The 20,366-nt window shown below is 41.5% G+C and overlaps 1 protein-coding gene across 1 annotated transcript in view; it reads left to right on the top strand.

Annotated features, from left to right (window-relative positions):
• LOC109913188 (mitogen-activated protein kinase-binding protein 1-like) overlaps positions 1-20,366 on the top strand; it is a 148,136-nt gene that overhangs the window by 91,564 nt on the left and 36,206 nt on the right. The window contains exons 15-19 of the mRNA XM_048618239.1: positions 3,205-3,268; positions 4,076-4,198; positions 7,675-7,790; positions 10,950-11,014; positions 12,176-12,424. Coding sequence (XP_048474196.1) covers positions 3,205-3,268; positions 4,076-4,198; positions 7,675-7,790; positions 10,950-11,014; positions 12,176-12,424 — 617 coding nt within the window. The remainder of the gene's footprint in view (positions 1-3,204; positions 3,269-4,075; positions 4,199-7,674; positions 7,791-10,949; positions 11,015-12,175; positions 12,425-20,366) is intronic.

Below are 20,366 nucleotides of genomic sequence, written 5' to 3'. Positions count from 1 at the left end.
GATCCTGTCTAATAATATTAAAATTGACCTTCCTCTAATTTTGGCACTTGACTTTCGCACTACCTTCATCCCTTTCCATAATCACTTTGAAGCTAGAGTCATGGTCTCTGTACTCAAAACTGCTTCGCCGCTGACAATTCAACTACTTGACTGGCTTCATTCCTTAGGATTAGGTCTAGCATTGCTGAATCTCAAGCAGGACTATCTACATCCTGTCATAAAAAACTGTCCTGTATGTACTTTAAAAATTTCACCCCTTCTAATCCTTTCATGCAAAGGCAATACCAGTTAATATTAGTAATGCTGAAATCCCCTACTGCCATGAACCTATTCCTCTCGCACCTCTCTGTGACTTGCCTACATATCTACTCCTGTGTCTCCCGTTGACTTTAGGGAGGCCAATAGTATGGTCCCAGTAAAGTTATCACCCTTTTTTAATTTCTAGGCTGTACCCAGATGGCCTTAGCAATGGTGTCCTTTATGAATAATGTAATGCCTACGCTGCTCCCCACCCCCTTCTCCAACCCCACAACCCCTACCGTATCATGCCTGAAAGTTCTATAGCCTGGAATATTGAGCCGCCCGTCCTGCCTTTCCTTCAACTATGTCTCAGTGATGCAACATTGGTCAGCACAATGGAATATGACAATACTCTTAAGTTCGTCCACTTTGCCCATCAGGCTGCTTGCATTAAAATAAATATAATTTAACTTTCCGGTTTTCCCATGTAACTCCTCATGTCCATGTCTTCTCTGCCTGCTGGACTGTCTTAGTATTCCTTCAATATCTGACTAATCCTTGCTCCCGACCTTGCATCTACTTTGTGCCCCATCCTCCTGCCAAATTAGTTTAAAACCTCCCCAACAGCATGAGTAAATCTCCCAGGAAAGATATTTGACCCATTCCAGTTGAGTTGCAAACTGTCCAGCTTGTACAGGTCTCACCTACCAAGAACCTGTCCTAAATATCCAAAAATCTAAAACCTTACACCCAATACTGTCACTTTTTAGCTATGCAGTCATCTGACCTATCTTTTATTCCTATACTGAGTAGCGCATGGCACTGGAAGTAATCCAACAATTACAACGTTAGTGGTCCTTCTCTTTAATATACCACCTATCTCTGTCAATTCCTGTTGAAGGATCTCATTTGTTTTTTTACTCAAGTCATTGGTACCAACATGTATCATGACTGCTTACTCTTCACCCTCGTCCTTCAGAATGCTCTGTAGCAGCTCTGAGACATTCCTGACTCTGGCACAGGAGGCAGCGTACCATTCAAAAGTCTCTATTGCAGCCACGCAACTGTCTGTCAATTCCCCTTGCAGTCGAGTCCCTCTTCACGTGTGCTATGCGTTCCTCTTGCATGCTGTACCTTACTCCCTTGCTTGCACAGTGCCTTGCTTGCTCTGTTGCGCATGCGTGCTGTGGCTCACTGGCTGCTGGCTGTGCGTGATTTGCTCCCTGGCTACGAAATCATTCCCATTAAGCTGTATTTGGTCAGTCAATTCTTTAATTTTTATTCTGACTACTATGTGCATTAAAGAGATATTAATTTTGCCTTCTTACAACTTTTTCCCCTTTTGACCCTATTTACTACTTAGTTTTAAAAATATTTGGTCACTCTTTTTCTCCCTGTCCCATTTTGGCTATTGTTATCCAAGTAGCTGCCTTGTAATGCCGCCACATCCTTTTGTAAGCCCACATTTCTCTATATCCCAACTACCGGCCCGTCAAAAAAAAATTAGTTTAAAGGTTCTATGACCTTTCCAATGTGTTCACATGCTAGAGATTTATTTTGTATTTGTAAAAAGATAATACTGTAACACAAATAAGATCTCATGCCACACGGAATACTAAACATGGAAAACTAAACTAATTTAATTTTAGAAGAGAAACCAATTTCTTGTACTAGGGATGGGCCCTAAATGCTAGCCCAGTCAGTGCGCCCATATTCTCATGAATGAACAAGCAAACACATTTTCTGATTAAATAGAGGTTGTGCATTATGGTTAAAATTTTCCTGGCCAACTGTTGCCATTCTTGTAAGACCTAGTGAAAGCACAAAAGTGTGCCTTGTATTTTTGTTTCAAATTACAATTTCACATTTAAATCATTCAAATTGTATTGTTTTCACTTTCATCCTACATGCGTCATTGATATTTGTTGAGAGTACAGTACCTTAGAGTTAAATATGCTGGCACATCTCATGATTGGTACACATTGGTTACAGGTAAGTTTGTTATTTCCATAATGAAGAAAATGTTACAATGTGCTCCATACAGAAAGCAATTGCAGTGAATAGGAAGGAATTTCTGAACTGTTCACAATTTAATTGGGTTGTTATGAGTAAATATGAGTATTTGGAACAGTGAGATACTTCACTGGTGTGGAACTGATTCAGAAAGGTTCTGAAGATGTGAATTTTCCTGCCTGCATCTAAACATCTCTTCCGTAAGTATCTACGTGTAGTTAAGTATGTGCTTTGGTATTTAAAAAAAAGAACCAAGTATTATGTTCATAGAAACTTGTTTCTTGAAAGCTTAACATTTGTAACAAGGTCCAAAGAACAGTCTTGTGACCTTAACAGCACAAAATAATCAAATTTTCCCTCTGTAGCCATGTACTTTGAATTGGTTAACGCAAATGCCAATGACAGCAGGAGCGGAAACATGTTTGAACCGCAATGAACTCTGCTGCTATCTTTTTTACAAGCTCAGAATCAGATACTCTTGCATGATTGCATACACCTTGGCTGTAGATCATATTCCTTGGGATAGAGCAAAGGACACATTTGGAAGGTAACCTGCTATCAATTGAGGTTTTGTGTTGGATTTGTTCGCAGGATCAGTTTAGGATATAAAGATTGATTATGAAGTAAAATTACTACCAGCTACATTAGTTGGCAGTTTTCTCGATTTTATTTTACACGCATCAGCATTGCTCAAGTGGTTAAAGTCTGGATCCAGAATTAAGTGACGTCTCCCGGTCAATCTATACTGAAACAAACATGATTTTGGAATTTGGATTAGATTGAAAATGGACAAAATTCAAGGAGTAATTTGTGAATTTCTACAATGTCTCTGGATCTTTTAGGAACAACTGTTGCATGTGGTTTAGAATGATTTTGAATGTAGTAATAATGCAGACAGTGCAAAAGTTGTACAAATAGTTTTCAAAGTTTTTCATTTTCTTTAAATCATAGAAATTGTAACTGGCATGAAATTTAGTTATGATTGCAAGTATCTCATCACAGTCTCTGGAGACAGGTGAGTGCCCCCTATTGGACTATGTGGTATGTACCTGTGGGTGAAAATTTTGAGTGCAGGATATTTTGTTTGTAAATAAATAGCTATTGAAAAGCCCTAGTTTCATAGACCAATGTTCCAAGAGTGCATACCATGTATAATCTCTTTGGCATGACACTCATCAACATGCTGGATGTAGGAGCCCAACATACTATCTTCAGACACGAAAATATTTCCATTCTGATTGAGAAACCACAAACCTTCCTTTTTTTTTTAAACTTTTCTTCTCCACCAAAAATCTCAGTCTGTCATCGTGGTATAATCTTGATCATGTTTTAAGTTGGAAGTGACGCTCTGTCTTTCTATATTTCTTCAATCACTGAATGATTAGTTCAATAGAGATGATTTGTGAAGTGTCATTACCATGTTGGCTTTACTCATTTTTGACAACTGTTACAACAATTCTTCTACTTTCCACACTCATTTCTAACTTTCAGCTGATAAATGTACCCTTTGCTCAGTGTTTATAATAAAATTCAAGTCTTTCATAAAATAACTGTTTTCTGTAAAAATGCAGTGAAGGAAACTAGCTTATTATGTAACTACCTAGCAAGTCACTTCATAGTCCAAGTGCAATGTTAGTTAAATAGCAACAAAAACAGAAATTGCTGGAAAACCTCAGCAGGTCTGGCTGCATCTGTGGAGAGAAAGCAGAGTTAACGTTTCAGGTCCAATGACCCTTCAGAACTTTTTCTGGATTAAATAGTAAATGTGCAACTTACTACTGAATATTCAAGTTTATCCAGTTATATATTTTGTAACCCACAGTTGCATTTTCATATGGCGTTTGGACACTCAGTTGACAAATTGCATGAGACATCGCCTTTCTGAAATCAAACAGATTGCTAAACAGGATAAGATACCACCAACCAAGACATCTGCACCAATCAGGTATGTTAGATGAAACTGCAGTTGACTTGCAAAGATACCTCTGGTACTGAAATTTTGAAAGCAAGGCAGGCTTCCACTCTTTTTACTTGTAATTCCTTATTATTTATAAGGTGTTATCTAAAGATCACAGTTTGGTAATCCAATCCTCACCTGTGTAGACAATGAGTAATACAATACGTTGCCAAGTATCTGTGGATATCATTGTGATCTAACTTTTGAAGAAGCAAGAGACTGGGCCTATATGACTTAATAACTTTTTTGTTTGCTTCTCCTTCTTCTCACCAACTCCAAATAAGCCTTGACGTGCTTCACTCTGATTACTCAGCTGCCTCCTAGACTTGAGGAAATTCTAGTGAGGTCAAGAAACCTAAATGTTCTATTTTGGTTTGCCACAATGCCATTGCTATCTTGCTATCCATTGATTTGTTGTTATACTTGAAATTTTGTTACCCCGATCACTGTAGCAGCTTAAATTGGATGGAAAATGTAAGTTGAGTCCACTTCTAAATTCATTGTATTTATTTCAAGATCTACACAAGTGACTTGGTGCGAGGAGAGCAATTTATGCCCGCAGTATAAGCATCGAATTGAGATTATCCCATCTTTGTACCCGTGTATTCATGAGTGCAAGTCCAAGTACATCTTGTTGATAAAACTAAAAATGCGTCAACTCACAGTGCCTTTCAGTATCTCGGGTGTCCCAAGGTGCTTTACAGACAATTGAATACTTCTAAAGCATAGACATTGAAATGTAGGAGTTCCATGGGAAGAGTCCTAGGTCCAGCCATCTTCAGCTACTTCTTCAATGGCCTTACCTCTAATACAAGATCAGAACTGAGAATGTTCATTGTGCAATCATCAATGTTCAGCACCATTCGCAACCCCTCCTACTGAACATCACATGTTCAGATGCAGCAAGACCTGGACAGTACCCAAGTTTGGGTTGAAAAGTGTCAAGTAACACACATATCAGCAATGATCATCTCCAATAAGAGACCTCTAACCACTGCTCCTTGACTTTCCATGGCATCATACTGTCACCGAAACCCCAGTGTCAATATCCTGGGGGTTACCACTGAGCAGAAACTCAGCTGGACTTGCCATATAAATCCAGTGGCTACAATGGCAGATCAGAGGCTAGGAATAGAACAGTGAGTAGCTCACATCTTGACCTTCCAACATCTATCCACCATCTATAAGGCTCATTTCAGAAGTGTGATGGAACACCATCCACCATCTCTCACCTGGATGAGTGCAGCTCCAACACCACTGAAAAAGCTTAACATGATCCAGAACAAAGCAGCCCTTTGGCACCATAGCCACAACATTCGCTCCCTCCACCATTGATCAATAGCATCAGTGTGCAGCATCCACAGATGCACTGCTGCAATTCACCAAAGATTCTTAGACAGCATCTTGCAAGCCATAACTAGTATCATCTAGAAAGCCAACAGCAACAGATATAACATGGAAACCCTGCCACTTGTGTGTTTCCCTCCAAGCCTGTCATCATCATGAGTTAGGAATATATTGCTGTTCCTTTAGTCTTGATGAGTCAAAATCCTGGAATTTTCTCCCTAATAGCATTGTGGATCTACCTACAGCACATGGACTGCAACGGTTCAAGAAGTTAGCTCACCACCACCTTCTCGAGGGCAACAAGGGATGGACAATAAAAATGTTAGCCCAGTGACACTAATCCCCTGAGTGTGTTTTTAAAAATGTTCAAGCTGCCACAAACAAATGTGATATTTCCTAATTGACCGGTTTGTGATGATTGAGAGATAAACATTGGCAAAACACCGGAGGGAACTCTTCTCCCCTTTGTAATTATACCATGGGATTTCTTGCTTCTATTCAAGAGCACAGAAGATGTCTCTGTTTAACATCTAACTTTAAAGACTTACCTCTACAGAACAAATACTAGAATGACAACCTTGGTTTTATTCTCAGTTCTTTGGAGTGTGCCTTGACTCATAGTGCTAATCTCTGAGTCACACCTGGCCAAATTAGGTCAGACAATGGCTGTACACATAGTACTTTGGTTTTCTCCAAACTATAGTCTGCCACCTACAGCTGTATGCTGGATTAGTATTTTAAGTTTTTTTTTTAATGTAATAACCACAGAGTCAAGGAACAAAAGTAAAGTTGCTGGAAAAGCTCAGCAGGTCTGGCAACATCTGTGAAGGAGAAAACAGTTAACGTTTCGGGTCCGGTGACCCTTCCTCAGAACTGATGGTGGCTGGGAAAACGTCAGTTTATATGCAGAAAATAGGGAGGTGGGTGGGGTAGGGAGTAAACGATAGGATAGAGGCCAAAGAGAGAGAGAGACAGTTGGACAGACAAAGGAGTTGCTAACGATCAGGCTGGGAAGGTGAGTAGTTGTTAATGGGGACTGTTAGTGACTAACAACAGGGGGTGTGTAGTGGCAGGCTATGTGGTAACAGGGCCTGGTGTGTGGGGTGGGAGCTGGGACATGGAAGAGTTTAGGCCCTAAAATTATTGAACTCGATATTGAGTCCGGAGGGCTGTAGGGTTCCCAAGTGGAAAATGAGGTGTTGTTCCTCCAGCTTGCGTTGGGCTTCACTGGAACACTGTAGCAAGCCAGAGACAGAGATGTTGGCCAGGGAGCAAGGCGGTGCGTTGAAGTGGCAGGCAACAGGTAGTTCAGGGTTTATTTTGCGAGCAGAACGTAGATGTTCTGCGAAGCGGTCGCCAAGTCTACGCTTCATTTCCCCAATGTAGAGGAGACCACATTGTGAGCAGCGAATGCAGTAGACTAGATTCTTGGAAGTCCAGGTGAAGTGATCATCAGACACCATTTCCGCCACCTCCAGCAAGATGCCACCACCAGACACACATTCTCCTCCCCTCCCTTGTCCGCCTTCTGCAGGGACTGTTCCCTCTGGGACACCCTGGTCCACACTTCCTTCACCCCCAACACCTCCCCACAGCCCTACGGCACCTTCCCCTGTAACCGGCGAAGGTGCAACACCTGTGCATTTACCTCCTCCCTCCCCAGAATCCAAGGGCCCAAACATACCTTGCAGGTGAACCAACACCACCTGACCAATTTTGACAGGGTAAAGAAGGGTATTCTGTTTCCACTAGTTGGTGTGTCAGTAACTAGGGTCACAACTTCGACTGTCAGCAAGAGAGCTAGGTGTGAGATACGGAAAACTTCTTTACTCAGTTGTTAGAATTTGGAATGCGCTGCCTGGGAGAGTGGTGGAAGCAGATTCTATAGGCTTCAAAAGAGAGCTGGATATATATTTGAAAGTGTAGAAGTTAGAGGGATAGATCTGGAATGCTGTGTAGCCCTTTTGGGATTCGATACAGGCTTGATGGGTTGAATGGCCTCCTTCTTTAGTATAAAATTCGATGATATTGAACTGATAATGAAAAGTTGAATATTTTCAACATGGAATGAAGGGCTTTATTTTTACTTTATAGTAACTGTTCTGCAATGATTTTAGGAGAGAGACCTTTATGGTGCAACAGGTAGCTTCAGAGGATCAGGAAGATGATACAAGTGAGGATGATGTGGAGGATGGTTCATTCCAAACACCTTTGAAGGAGCCCACGGACAGAGGTGGGAGCTGTTTTGTATTACGTGCATCAGACGGATGAGATAGACCTCAAAAATTCAAAACCTCAAAGGTTTCATGGCAATGGCTTTTTAAAGAAAATAAGAGTTTGGCATTTGTATCTCAGCTTTTACGATGAGCAAATGTGGTAAAATGCCAGTTTAGAACTTTTAAAGTGTTGTTATATTGGAAACGCAGTAAGCTTCCAAAAACAGCAATATGATAATGACCAGATGATTATTTGTATGTTGCTGGTTAATGGTTAAATATTAACAATGGCACTGGGAATAACTCCTCTGCTCTTCAAACCTGTGTCATGCATTCTTTTCTATTCAGCTTAGAGACAGTGAGAGTTTCTGTTTAACTTCTCATACAGAAGTCGCCACTTTGAAAGTTCAAAACCCACTCAGTACTGTACTGGAGTGTTAGCTTGTCTTCTGGAGTGGGACTTGAACTCACAACCTTCTGAATCAGAGGTTTGAGCGACCAATTGATTTGCAGCTGCCTGAAAATGAATTCCAAAGATTCAACAGTTTATAATGATTAACTGAACCACAAGGTTAAAGAACCTGTTTTATGACATAGCTTCTGCATTTATACTAATTCTATTGTCACTGTTTTTCTTAATGCGATATTCACCGCGGTTATCCATAAATTCTGCGACTGATTACTTTCCATAAAATTTCCAATATCTAGTAGAAGATAACTGATCAAATATGCTTAAGTTTAAACAAAGTCTATGTATAGGAATTGAGTATTTCTTGATCTTGTACTTGGCAAAATGGAAAAAACACATTTTGTTGAAGCTTTTCATCGTGCTCTCATCAGGACAATTCAGAAGAATAACAATTCAGGGGAAAAACAACATTTATGCAGCCTGAGAAGAGAGAGTTGATTGGTTAGCATGTAGAACCTGATCAGTAGAGGCAATGCCATGGAGAATGCAGCGATTAATTTATTAACAGTTAACTGCCAAGCTTTATTAAAAAATAGTTTTGTCTTGAAGACTGGCTGAACATATCAGACATACACCTCTGCTGCTTGCCAAAGCAAGGTACTGCCTGGACCCCAACTAGCCTATGCTTGCAAAGCCCAGCAATGACCCAGCATGGCAGCCTCATCCGGAAGGGTGGTCTCGGCTTGGCATGTTGGTTTCCGGGTTTGGCAGTCATGTCTTGGTGTGGAGCTCTTCTTTGCTGCCAGCTTTGGGATATTCGAGCGTTCGTCGTTTTAATCGGCTTGACCTGAACGGAAGTTGATCTGAGATGAACTTTGTCTTAAGAAGAAACGAAAAAGTCAAAATTATCTATGACTTTTTTATGTCATTAATACAGGTGGTAAGGCGACTAAAAATTTCTCTCTTTTTATGTAAAAATACACGTGACAATAATTGCTATTCTATTCTAAACACACGGCACAATGACCAACATTAAATGTGATTGTGATTGGACAACATTTGCTAGGTAACCCTGAGAGAATTGTCCTGAAATACAATTCAGGATTATCAGTCGGGCTCAGTGTGGCATACTGCTTGTATATCAAGCTACATGTATTAATACACAGACCCCTGCTTTACAAACGCACAGAAAATGAACATGTTCTATCTGTTTTAACTCAAAATAGGTGACAGCCATTTGTCAGTTCATTTTTGGGGCAATGTACCTAGTTTAAAATTTTTAAGCAAAGCCTGGCCGTCAGTCGTCATCAATTATTGCAATATACATGGTGGCCCCTCAACTAGAGTCTACTTGCCAAGTAATCAGCATTTCCCTTCATGCAATATATATGTTTTTCCCTTGAGTTGGTATTCATGCAGATTGTCTCGATCAGGGCAAGATGAAAGTTGTCTTTTTACTCTTTCAGTTCCCTTGACTACACTTCTTCATGCCCGCTGTTCAGTAAGGATTCCATTTCCATTCTTGGTTTCTCCATTATACCTGTTTCAATGATGCCAGTTTCATCCCTTCCTTCCCAGAGCAGTGATAAGATTGCTCTCGATCTCATTTTCCACACCCACCAGCTTCAAATAATCATCCTCTGCATTTCAGCCAACTCCAGCAGGATGCTGTACCCAAGCCCCTCTTTTCCTCATCAGCATTCCACAGGGACCATTCCCTCCTCGCACCTTTGATCTGACCTTTGTCACTTCTAGCAGCTCTTCACACCAGTATGGTAGTTCCCCGTGCAATTGCAGAAGATATAACACTTGACCTTCTTCCTTCTATGCCACGTTATCCAAGGCCTCAGCTTCCCCTTACAGGTGAAACAGTGATTTGCTTGTACGTCTTTCAAACCGATCTACTATATTCACTTAATGGTGAGGTCTACTCTATACTGGCTTCACCAGATGCAGATGGGTGATTGCTTTGCTTTGTGAAACACCTCCGCTCATTCTGTAGAAATAATCCTGATCTTCCAGTCACTTGCCATTTCAAAACACCATCTTGCTGTCATGCTAACATTTCTATCCCAGGCCTGCTGCAATATTCTAATGAAGCCCGATATAAGCTGGAGGAAAAGCACCTCCTTTTCCACCTCGTTACTTTACAGCTTTCAGGATTCAACCTTTTTGAATTCAACAATTTTGAGTGTGAACACTGTCCTTCATTTTTGAGCACCCCACCCCACCCAGCCCCCATCACTACCAGTATCTTGTTTGCTGTCACCCAAGCAGACCTGTTTTCTGCTATCAATACCTATCGTGAATACCATTACTGCCTAGTCATCATTTATAGCTTTCCTCTACAACTACTCACTTTACCTTTTGCTTACGACTTCAAAATCAGTTCCATCTGCTCCTTTCCTCCTCAGCATAAACACCATCCTTTTCCGGTTGCCTTCAGTTCTGAAATTTAGTTCCAATGTATCATCAAATCTCTAGCATATGTGCAGTACTTTAATTTTATTTGACTATTAACATGGCTTCTGTTCTTTCATCTTTCCTATTCTGTTTAAAATTCTAAGAACAGGTGCTGATGGAATCTTGAAATTATATAAATGTACAGTCAAAGAAGCAACTATTCACCTCCTTCATATCATATCAATACTGGTTCTTAGAACCATCCAAAACTAATCCTGTGCTCTATATGTGATCCAATTTTTCCCTCAAGAAATGCTGCAAAATTGTTGTTCGCCATTTTTATTGCTGCCACACAATCTTGCAGGTAAGACTGAAGATGCTGTGTTCCTGCTGACAAATGGGAAGCTTCCACTGTGGGCAAAAAGACTGGTAAGTTACTTGGGAGAGGAAAATGTTAATGTGGAATAAAAATGCTGATGTGCAATGAGGATGGTAGCCAGTTGCCACTTACTAACTTTTCTCACAATCCTAGCCCAGTTCTGAATTTTAACTTGTCATCTTTCCCTCTCTTTCTGAGGTAGATTTGCAAAGGAACAGTGTGGCAAAAAAGTCTGTTCATTTGGTGGACTTTACTACTTTTTACACATTTGTTTGAAGAACTTGTAAACACACTGCAAATGTACACACACTCATTTTCGGTAATGTTACCACTTTGATTAGTCGTCCTTCATTTGCAGTTGTGGGCATGTGTAATCAGGCTATTTGCTGATCTGCATGCATCCAACTGTCAGCACTCACCTAATGCAGCATTGATCACTAGATACTGATGAATCTCCTGACCATTTCTTCCTCCCATCTGCAATGCTTTCAAGACGGGAATTGACCTCTGGCTTTTCCTGAGCCCATTCCAAAGGTGTAGTATTTACCTGCTGAGCCGTCAAGTGCTTGTAAAAAAAAAAAAATCTATTGAGCCAGGCTAAATTGCCCATTTGTACAAACTTGCTGTGAGTGGTGATGGGATAAATAAAGAAACAAAACAGGAGATGAGAATGTGTCAATGATGAGTCACTGTCATCTGAAGGCAAAAGGGATGAAAATGAGAGTAAAACCAAAAGCAGACAAAGATTTAAAAAAAAAACAAAATGGGACCAGAGATTACAATCCAAAATTGTGGTGTTTGCTTTTGTGGTACTTTGATATCTGTCCTCTGTATTAACTTGCAAACTGTATCATTAGTGGAGATCATTCTTTATATGTTAGTCCTGCCTGTCAGTGGGGATGGGAGGTTAAATAATTCTGAATTGAAAAATAGGAATAAAGCAAATATATTTGTGAAAAATCCATGAAGAGGGCAGATAAGTGTGGAGCTAGAGGAGCACAGCAGTCCAGGCAGTGTCGGAGGAGCAGGAAAGTTGACATTTCGGATCGGGATCCTTCTTCAGAAATTTCTGAAGAAGAGCCCCGAACCAAAAGGGCAATTTTCCTGCTCCGCTGATGGAAAAAAATTAGTCATGAATGAAGACTCATTAAAATCAAACTTAGTGACAACAATTTTCAAAAATGTTCACTTTCTTGCAACATCTTTTGCAGGAAGCAGGTGATGGAAATGTACAGGATAGAACTGTAAATAGCACTGTTGAAGCATTCCAGCCACGAGGAAGATGGGCTGAGAGAATGGACAAAGATTTTATTCACTCCATCTTGGGAAGGAAGCAGTTGGAGGAATACTGTGCAACCCCAACTCCAGGCAACTTGACAGTAGCACAGGGACTGCCAAGCAGCCATTTAAAGGAACAGGACAAGTTTGGACCACAAAACTTGGATAACTTCCTTGAGATGGTCAGTGTATTGTTCATTAGTCATAGTTTGTAGTTGCTAATATCTGTTAATGGTTTCCAATAAATGGATTATGGAAGATTGGTAATGTCTACTAATGGTTCCCAATTAATGGCTTATAAACTTATATGTGGGGCGACTATTCATGAGTCTAATTAGTTGGAAGTAGGTATAACTGTCTATTAATGAAATCTTGTCTGCCTGCAGTCATAGGGATAACCCAGAATCTGGTTACAAGAGAATCCAGGCCTATGGAATTGTTGGCAATTGTTGGCCTCTAGTTGGGGACAAGATTGGTGATGATCAAGTCTATTTTTATGTGCCAAGGGCATAATGGATACCATGGAATACTTAAAAAATTATAGAATTTTACATTCACAAGGAGGTTATTAGGTCCCCCATGTCTATACCAACTCCTGAAAGAGGTATCCGGCTGATCCCAGTTTCCACTCCAATCTTCATAGTCCTCAAAATTAATCCTTTTCAAATATATATCCAGCTCTCTTTTGAAATCTCCTACAGAATCTGCCTTTGCCATACTCCCAGGGGATGCATTCCAAATTCTAACAACTGAGTAAAGAAGTTTGTCCTCATTACACTTCTAGCTGTCTTGCTGATAATATTAAAACTGTGACCCTGGTTACTGACATACCAACTTGTGGAAACAGAGTTTCCTTCTTTAAAATCTGAGAAAGGGTCACTGGACCCAAAACGTTAATTTTGGTTTTTCTTCACAGATGCTGCCAGACCTGCTGAGCTTTTCCAGCAACTTCTGTTTTTGTTCCAATTTCCTCCTTTGTCCTATCAAAATTGTTTATAATTTTGATCACCTCAAAAAGGTCTCCTGTTAATCTTCCCTTCGCTAAGGAGAATAAGCTCACTTCCTCTAATCTTGCCTGGTATTCGATATCCCTCATTCCTGCAATCATTCTAGTAAATCTCCTTTGCACAGTCTCCAGGGCTTTAACATCTTTCCCTTTTTAAGGTGCCTAGAATTGGCACAATATTCAGAATGTGATCTGACCAATGATTTGTAGAGGCTATGCATCACTTTTGTTTTCGTTTGTGGGATGTGGACATTGCTGGCAGGCCAGCATTTATTGCCCGTTCCTAGTTGCCCTTGAGAAGGTGTTGGTGAGCTGTCTTCTTGAACTGCTGCAGTCCACCTTCTGTGGGTTTACCCACAATGCCACAAAAGTCATTGATGAAGCAGCTGAAGATGGTAAGCTGATGACACTACCCTGAGGAACTCCTGCAGAGATGTCCTGGAGCTGGCATGACTGACCTTCCACAACCGCAATCATCTTCCTATGTGTCAGGTATGATTCTATACACAGGAAAGCTTTCTCTGAAATTCCTATTGATTCCAGTTTTTCCAGGGAATTCCAGGTTTTTGACCCAGCGACAGTGAAGGAACAATGATATATTTCCAAGTCAGGACGCTGAGTGGCTTGGAGGGGAACTTGGAGGTGGTGTTCCCCTTTATCTGCTGCCCTTATCCTTCTAGATGGATGTGGTCATGGATTTGGAAGTGCTGTCTAGCGATCTTTGATTTTCTGCAGTGCATCTTGTAGATTGTAGTAGTAGTAGTAGTAGTAGTAGTAGTATTGGCAGCAGCAGCATGTACTGACCATTGTTGATGGAGGGAGTGGATGCTTGTGGATGTAATGCTAATCTAGCAGGCTGCTTTGTCCTGGTTGGTGTCAAACTTCTTGTGTTGATGGGGCTGCACTCATCCAGGCCAGTGGGGAATATTCCATCACACTCCTGACTTGTGCCTTTGTAGATGGTGGGCAGGCTTTGAGGAGTCAGGAGATATGTTACTTGCCTCAGTATTCCTAGCCTCTAACCTGCTCTCATAGCCTGTGTTTATGTGGTGAGTCCAATTGAATTTCTGGTTAATGATAATGCCCAGATGTTGTTAGTGGGGGATTCAGTGATGGTAACAACATTGACTGTCTCTTGGTCATAGCTTGGCATTTGTGTGGCATGAATGTCACTTACCACTTGTCAGCCCAAGTCTGGATACTGTCGAAATCTTGTTGCATTTAGACATGGATGCTTCAGTATCTGAGGAGTCACGAATGGTGCTGCACATTGTACAATCATTGACAAACATCCCCATTTCTGACCTTATGATGGAGGGAAGGTCATTGATGAAGCAGCTGAAGATGGCTGGGCCTAGGACACTACCCTGAGGAACTCCAGAGATGTCCTAGAGCTGCGATGACTGACCTTCATCAACCGCAGGTGTGACCCTATCCACTGGAGCGTTTGCCCTGAGATTCCCACTGATTCCAGTTTTCAGGGCTCCTTGATGTAGCCTTGATGTCAAGGGCTGTCAGTCTCAGCTCACTTCTGGAATTCAGCTCTTTGTCCTTTTTGAGCCAAAGCTGCGATGAGATCCAGAGCTGAATGGTCCTGGTGAAACCCAAACTGGGTGTGCTGAGCAGGTTCAGCTTGATAGCACTGTTGATGATACCTTCCATCGCTTTGCTGAATTGAGCATAGACTGATGGAATGGTAATTGTCCAGGTTGGTGAGACACGATTTCCCATGCGCAAAGCCATGTTGGATTTATCCTGCTTTTTATGTGCAGGACACACTTGGGCAATTTTCCACATTGTTGGGTAGGTGCCAGTGTTGTAACTGTACTGGAACAGGGGGAACAGCGACTTTTGGAGCACAAGTCTTCAGTATTATTGCCGAAATATTGTCAGGGCCCCTAGCCTTTGCGGTATCCAGTGCCTCCAACTGTTTCTTGATATCACTTGGAGTGAATCTAATTGGCTGAAGTCTGGTACCTGTAATGCTGGGGATGATTGGAGGAGGCCAAGATGGATCATCCATTTGGCACTTCTGGCTGAAGATTACTGCGAAAGCTTCAGCTTTATCTTTTGCACTGATGTGCTGGGCTCTTCCATCATTGAGGATGGGGATATTTGTGGAGCCTCCTCCTCTAGTGAGTTGTTTAATTGTCCACCACTATTCACAACTGGATGTGGCAGGACTGCAGAGCTTAGATCTGATTCATTGGTTGTGGGATCGGTTAACCCTGTCTGTCACTAGCTGCTTGTGCTGTTTGGCATGCAAGTCATCCTGTTTGGTGGTTTCACCAGGTTGACACCTTATCTTCAGGTATGCCTGATGCTGCTCCTGGCATGCCCTCCTGCACTCTCCGTTGAACCAGGGTAGATCCCCTGGCTTGATGGTAATGGTTGAGTTGGGGAAATGCATGGCCATGAGGATATTTTGCTGGAGTACAGTTCTGCTGCTGTTTGATGGTCTACAGAGCCTCGTGGATGTCCAGTTTTCAGTTGCTAGATCTGTTCAAAGTCCTTGCTTTTATACTCTATACTTCTACTCATATACCCAAGGATCCAATAAGCCTTCTTAAGAACTGTTTCTTCTTGCCTGGCCACCTTTACAGAATTACGCAGTTGAAACCTGAGGTCCCTCTGCTCCTGTATTCTGCTCAAAGTTGTGCCATTGAACCTGTATTGCCTCTCCATGTTTCTTCTACCAAATTTTCTCTGCTTTCTCCTCTCATTTCTCTGCAGTAAAACTCATCAGTCAGGTGTCTGCCCACTTGGCCAACTTGTCAATGTTCTTCAGAAGTCACTCAGTGACATCCTCTCAATTCATTATTCTCCCTACCTTAATATCATCTGCAAATTCGGAAACATTGCCCACAACATTAGTAACACCTCATCAGAGTGAAGTACTTAAACTTTCTAACAAATCATAAATTATGAAGCTACCTTCTATTGAGTTATGTTGTTTGTTTGTGAAGTGTTATGTTAGTTTTACTAGCAGTGACTTCTTTTATAAAACACTGGCATGGAGGCCAACTTATTTGTGTGATAATCTAAATTGTCATATTAATTTATGTTAGATTTGTAATTCTCAATGTTGTCTAAAGCCTTTAAGCATTAAAGTGGCATGTTCAGTTTATACCACTGAGCTCTATTGAAAACCTTTCTATACATTGTCCATGTGTACTGTTAGAAAAATTAGGTAATTTAACCGTTTCGTGAGTTTATCTGATGGAGTCTCGTATCTCTGAAGTATTTCAAAAAACAAATTATGCATTAAATGGTTTAAATAGGGGACTCTCTAGTCTGAGGCACAAACGGACATTTCTGTAGCTGACACCGAGATATCAGGTGTGCTGCCTCTGATGTCTGAGGGTGTAGAATATCCTCAAAGGGAAAGGGGCCAGCAGGAGTCGTTGTACAAATTGGAACAAACTACATAGGAAGAGCAAAGAATGAGGTTCTGAGAAGATAATGTAAGAAATTTAGACAAGAATTTTAAAAGTAGGTCCTTGTGGATAGTAATATCTGGATTACACCTGATGCCTAATAGAATGGGAGGATAGCAGATGAATGCATGGTAGAGGAGTTGATGCAGGGGAGAAGGACTTATATTTTTGGATCATTGGAATCTCTTCTGGAGTAGAAGTGATCTGTATAAGAAGGACGGATTGAATTAGAAGGGGACTAATATACTGGTGGGGAGAGCTACTTGGGAGGATTTAAACTAGTGGGAGGGAGGGGAAGGCATGGAGATAGCGAGAAGAGATCAGTCTGAGACTGGTGCAGTTAGGGAAAAGGAGCAAGTCAAGCAGTCAGGGCAGGCAGGATCAAAGCAGTAATGAGGTAGGACTGATAAAATTAACCGCATTTATTTCAATGCAAGAGGCCTAATAGGTAAAGCAGATGAGCTCAGAGCATGGTTGGGAACATGGGACTGGGATATCATAGTGATTACAGAGACGTGGTTCAGGGATGGACAGGACTGGCTGCTTAATGTGCCTATAGATCCTATAGGAAGGATAGCAAGGGGATCAAGAGAGGAGGGGGATCGGCATTTTTGATTAGGGATAACATTGCAGCTGTAATCCTGGGAGTACGTCCAGAGAAGTTATTTGGGTAGAACTGAGAAATAAAAAAGGCTTGATCACCACATTGGGATTGTACTATAGAACCCGCAGTAGTCAACAGGAAATTGAGGAGCAAATTTGTAAGGAGATCTCAGTTATCTGTAAGAATAATAGTGTGGTAATGATAGGGGGTTTTAACTTTCCAAACGTAGCCTGGGACTGCCATAGCATCAAGGGTTTGAATGGAGAGGAATTTGTGTGTTCAAAGTTTTCTAATTCAGTGTGTGGATGTACTGACTAGAGAAGAAACAAAACTTGACCTACTCTTGGGAAATAAGGCAGGGCATGTGACTGAGGTGTCAGCGGGGGAGCACTTTGGGGCCAGTGAGCATAACTCTATTAGTTTCAAAATAGTGATGGGAAAAGATAGACCAGATCTAAAAGTTAAAGTTTTAAATTGGAGGAAGGCCAATTTTGACAATATTAGGTAAAAACCTTCAAGTGTTGATTTGGGGCAGATATTTGCAGGTAAAGGGGCGGCTGGAAAATGGGAAGCCTTCAAAAATGAGCTAATGAGAGTCCAGAGACACTATGTTCCTGTTAGGGTGGAGGGCAAGGCTGGTAGGTGTAGGGAATGCTGGATGACTAGAGAAATTGAGGTTTTGATCAAGAAAAAGAAAGAAGTATATGTCAGGTATAGACAACAGGGATCGAGTGAATCCCTGGAAGAGTATAAAGACTGTAGGAGTATACTTAAAAGGGAAATCGGGAGAGCAAAAAGGGGACATGAGATAGCTTTGGCAAATATGATTAAGGAGACTCCATAGGGATGCTTCAAATACATTAAGGACAAAAGGCTAAGTAGGGAGAGAATAAGGCCCCTTTAAAGATCAGCAGGTCTGCTTATGTGTAAAACTGCAGGAGATCTGGGAGATACTAAATGGGTATTTTGCATCAATGTTTACTGTGGAGGAGGATATGGAAGTTTGAGAACTTTGGGAAATAAATAGCAACATTGTGAAAAACGTCCATATTACAGAGGAGGGGGTGCTGAATGTCTTAAAACACAAATGTGGTCAAAACCGTGAGACCTGATTAGGTGTACTGTAGAACTGCGTGGAAAGCCAAGGAAGTGATTGCTGGGCACCTTGCTGAGATATTTGTATCATCGATAGTCACAGGTGAGGTGCTGGAAGACTGGCGGTTGGTAGTAGGGGAAAGCCAGGGAACTATAGACCGGTGAGCCTGACATCAGTGGTGGGCAAGTTTTCCTGAGGCACAGGATTTGGAAAGGCAAGGACTGATTAGGGAAAGTTAACATGGCTTTGTGCGTGGGAAACTGTGTCTCACTAACTTGATTTGAGTTTTTTGAAGAAGTAACAAAGAGGATTGATGAAGGCAGAGCAGTGGATCTGATCTGTATGGACTTCAGCAAGGTGTACAAGGTTCCGCATGCTAGACCAGTTCATAAAGTTAGATCACGTGGAATGCAGGGAGAACTGGCCATCTGGATACAGAACTGGCTCGAAGGTAGGAGACGGACAGTTGTTTTTCCAGACTGGAGGCCTGTGACCAGTGGTGTGCCATAAGGATCGGTGCTGGGTTCACTACTTTTCGTTTTTGTTATATATAAGTATATGTGTGTATGTATATTTGGATGTGAACATAGGAGATATGGTTAGCAAGTTTGCTGATGATACCAAAATTGGTAGTGTAGTGGACAAAGAAGAACGTTACCTCGGAGTACAATGGGACCTTCATCAGATGGGCCAAGGAATGGTTGATGGAGTTTAATTAAGACAGATGTGAGGTGCTGCATTTTGGAAAGGCAAATCAAGGCAGGACTTGTACACTTGATGGTAAGGTCGTGGGTGTCTTGCTGAACAAAGAGACCTTGGAGTGCAGGTTTATTGTACCTTGAAAGTGGAATTGCAGATGGACAGGATTGTGAAGAAGGTGTTTGGCATGCTTGCCTTTATTGATCAGTGCATTCAGTATAGGAATTGGGAGGTCATGTTGTGGCTGTACAGGTCATTGATTCGGCTACTTTTGGATACAGCATTCAATTCTGGCCTCCCTGCTAAGGGAAGGATGTTGTGAAACTTGAAAGGGTTCAGAAAATATTCACGAAGATGTTGCCAGGGTTAGAGGGTTTGAGCTATTGGGATAGGCTAAGTAGGCAGGGACTATTTTCCTTGGAGCATTGAAAGCTGAGGGGTGACCTTATAAAGGTTTATAAAATCATGAGGGGCATGGATAAGGTGAACAGCCAAGGTCTTTCCCTCAGGGTGGGGGAGCCCAGAACTGGAGGGCAAAGGGTTAAGGTGAGAGAGGAAAGGTTAAGAAGGATCTCAGGGGCAGCTTTTTCACCCACACAGGGTGTGTGTATGGAATGTCCTGCCAGTGGAAGTTGTGGAAGCTGGTGTAATTACAATATTTAAAAGACATCTGGATGAGTATATGAATAGGAAGGGGTTAGAGGGATATGGGCAAAATGCTGGCAAATGGGACTAGATCTCATTTTGCGATATCTGCTCGGCGTGAACGAGTTGGACCAAAGGGTCTGTTTCTATGCTGTTCAGCTCTGTGACTCTATGACTGTAAATCATGTTCTTTAGCTTATGGAAATGGCAAATTTTAGTTTTTTTGTGTTTTTTTGGATTAATGTGGAAATTGCTTTTAAAATATTTGTTCGTGGGATCTGGCCATTGCTGACTTGGCCAGCACTTAATGCCCGTTCTTAATTGCCCTTGAGAAGGTTGTGGTGTGCTGTTATTTTAAATCGCTGTAGCTTTTAAGGTGTATAGACATCCACAATGCTGTTAAGAAGGGAGTTCCACAACTTTGATCTGGCAATAGTGAAGAAATGTTCTAAGTCATGTTGGTATTTTGCCTCCAAGGGGAACTAGCCTATGTTCCCATGCATCTGCTGCCCTTGGTGGTAAAGTACGTGGATTTGGGATATGCCGTTGAAGAAATCTGGGTGGTTTCTTGGAAGTGTTCTTGAGCTCTTTGATTCCTGGGTTTCAAGGTTTTCTGAGGAATTTTGAGTAGGTTGAA

The sequence above is a fragment of the Rhincodon typus genome, chromosome 39, assembly GCF_021869965.1.
Source record: "Rhincodon typus isolate 14 chromosome 39, sRhiTyp1.1, whole genome shotgun sequence".
In the NCBI taxonomy this organism is placed as follows: Eukaryota; Metazoa; Chordata; class Chondrichthyes; order Orectolobiformes; family Rhincodontidae; genus Rhincodon; species Rhincodon typus.
Note: the sequence above shows the minus strand (reverse complement) of the source record. Positions and strands in the feature narration are given on the sequence as shown.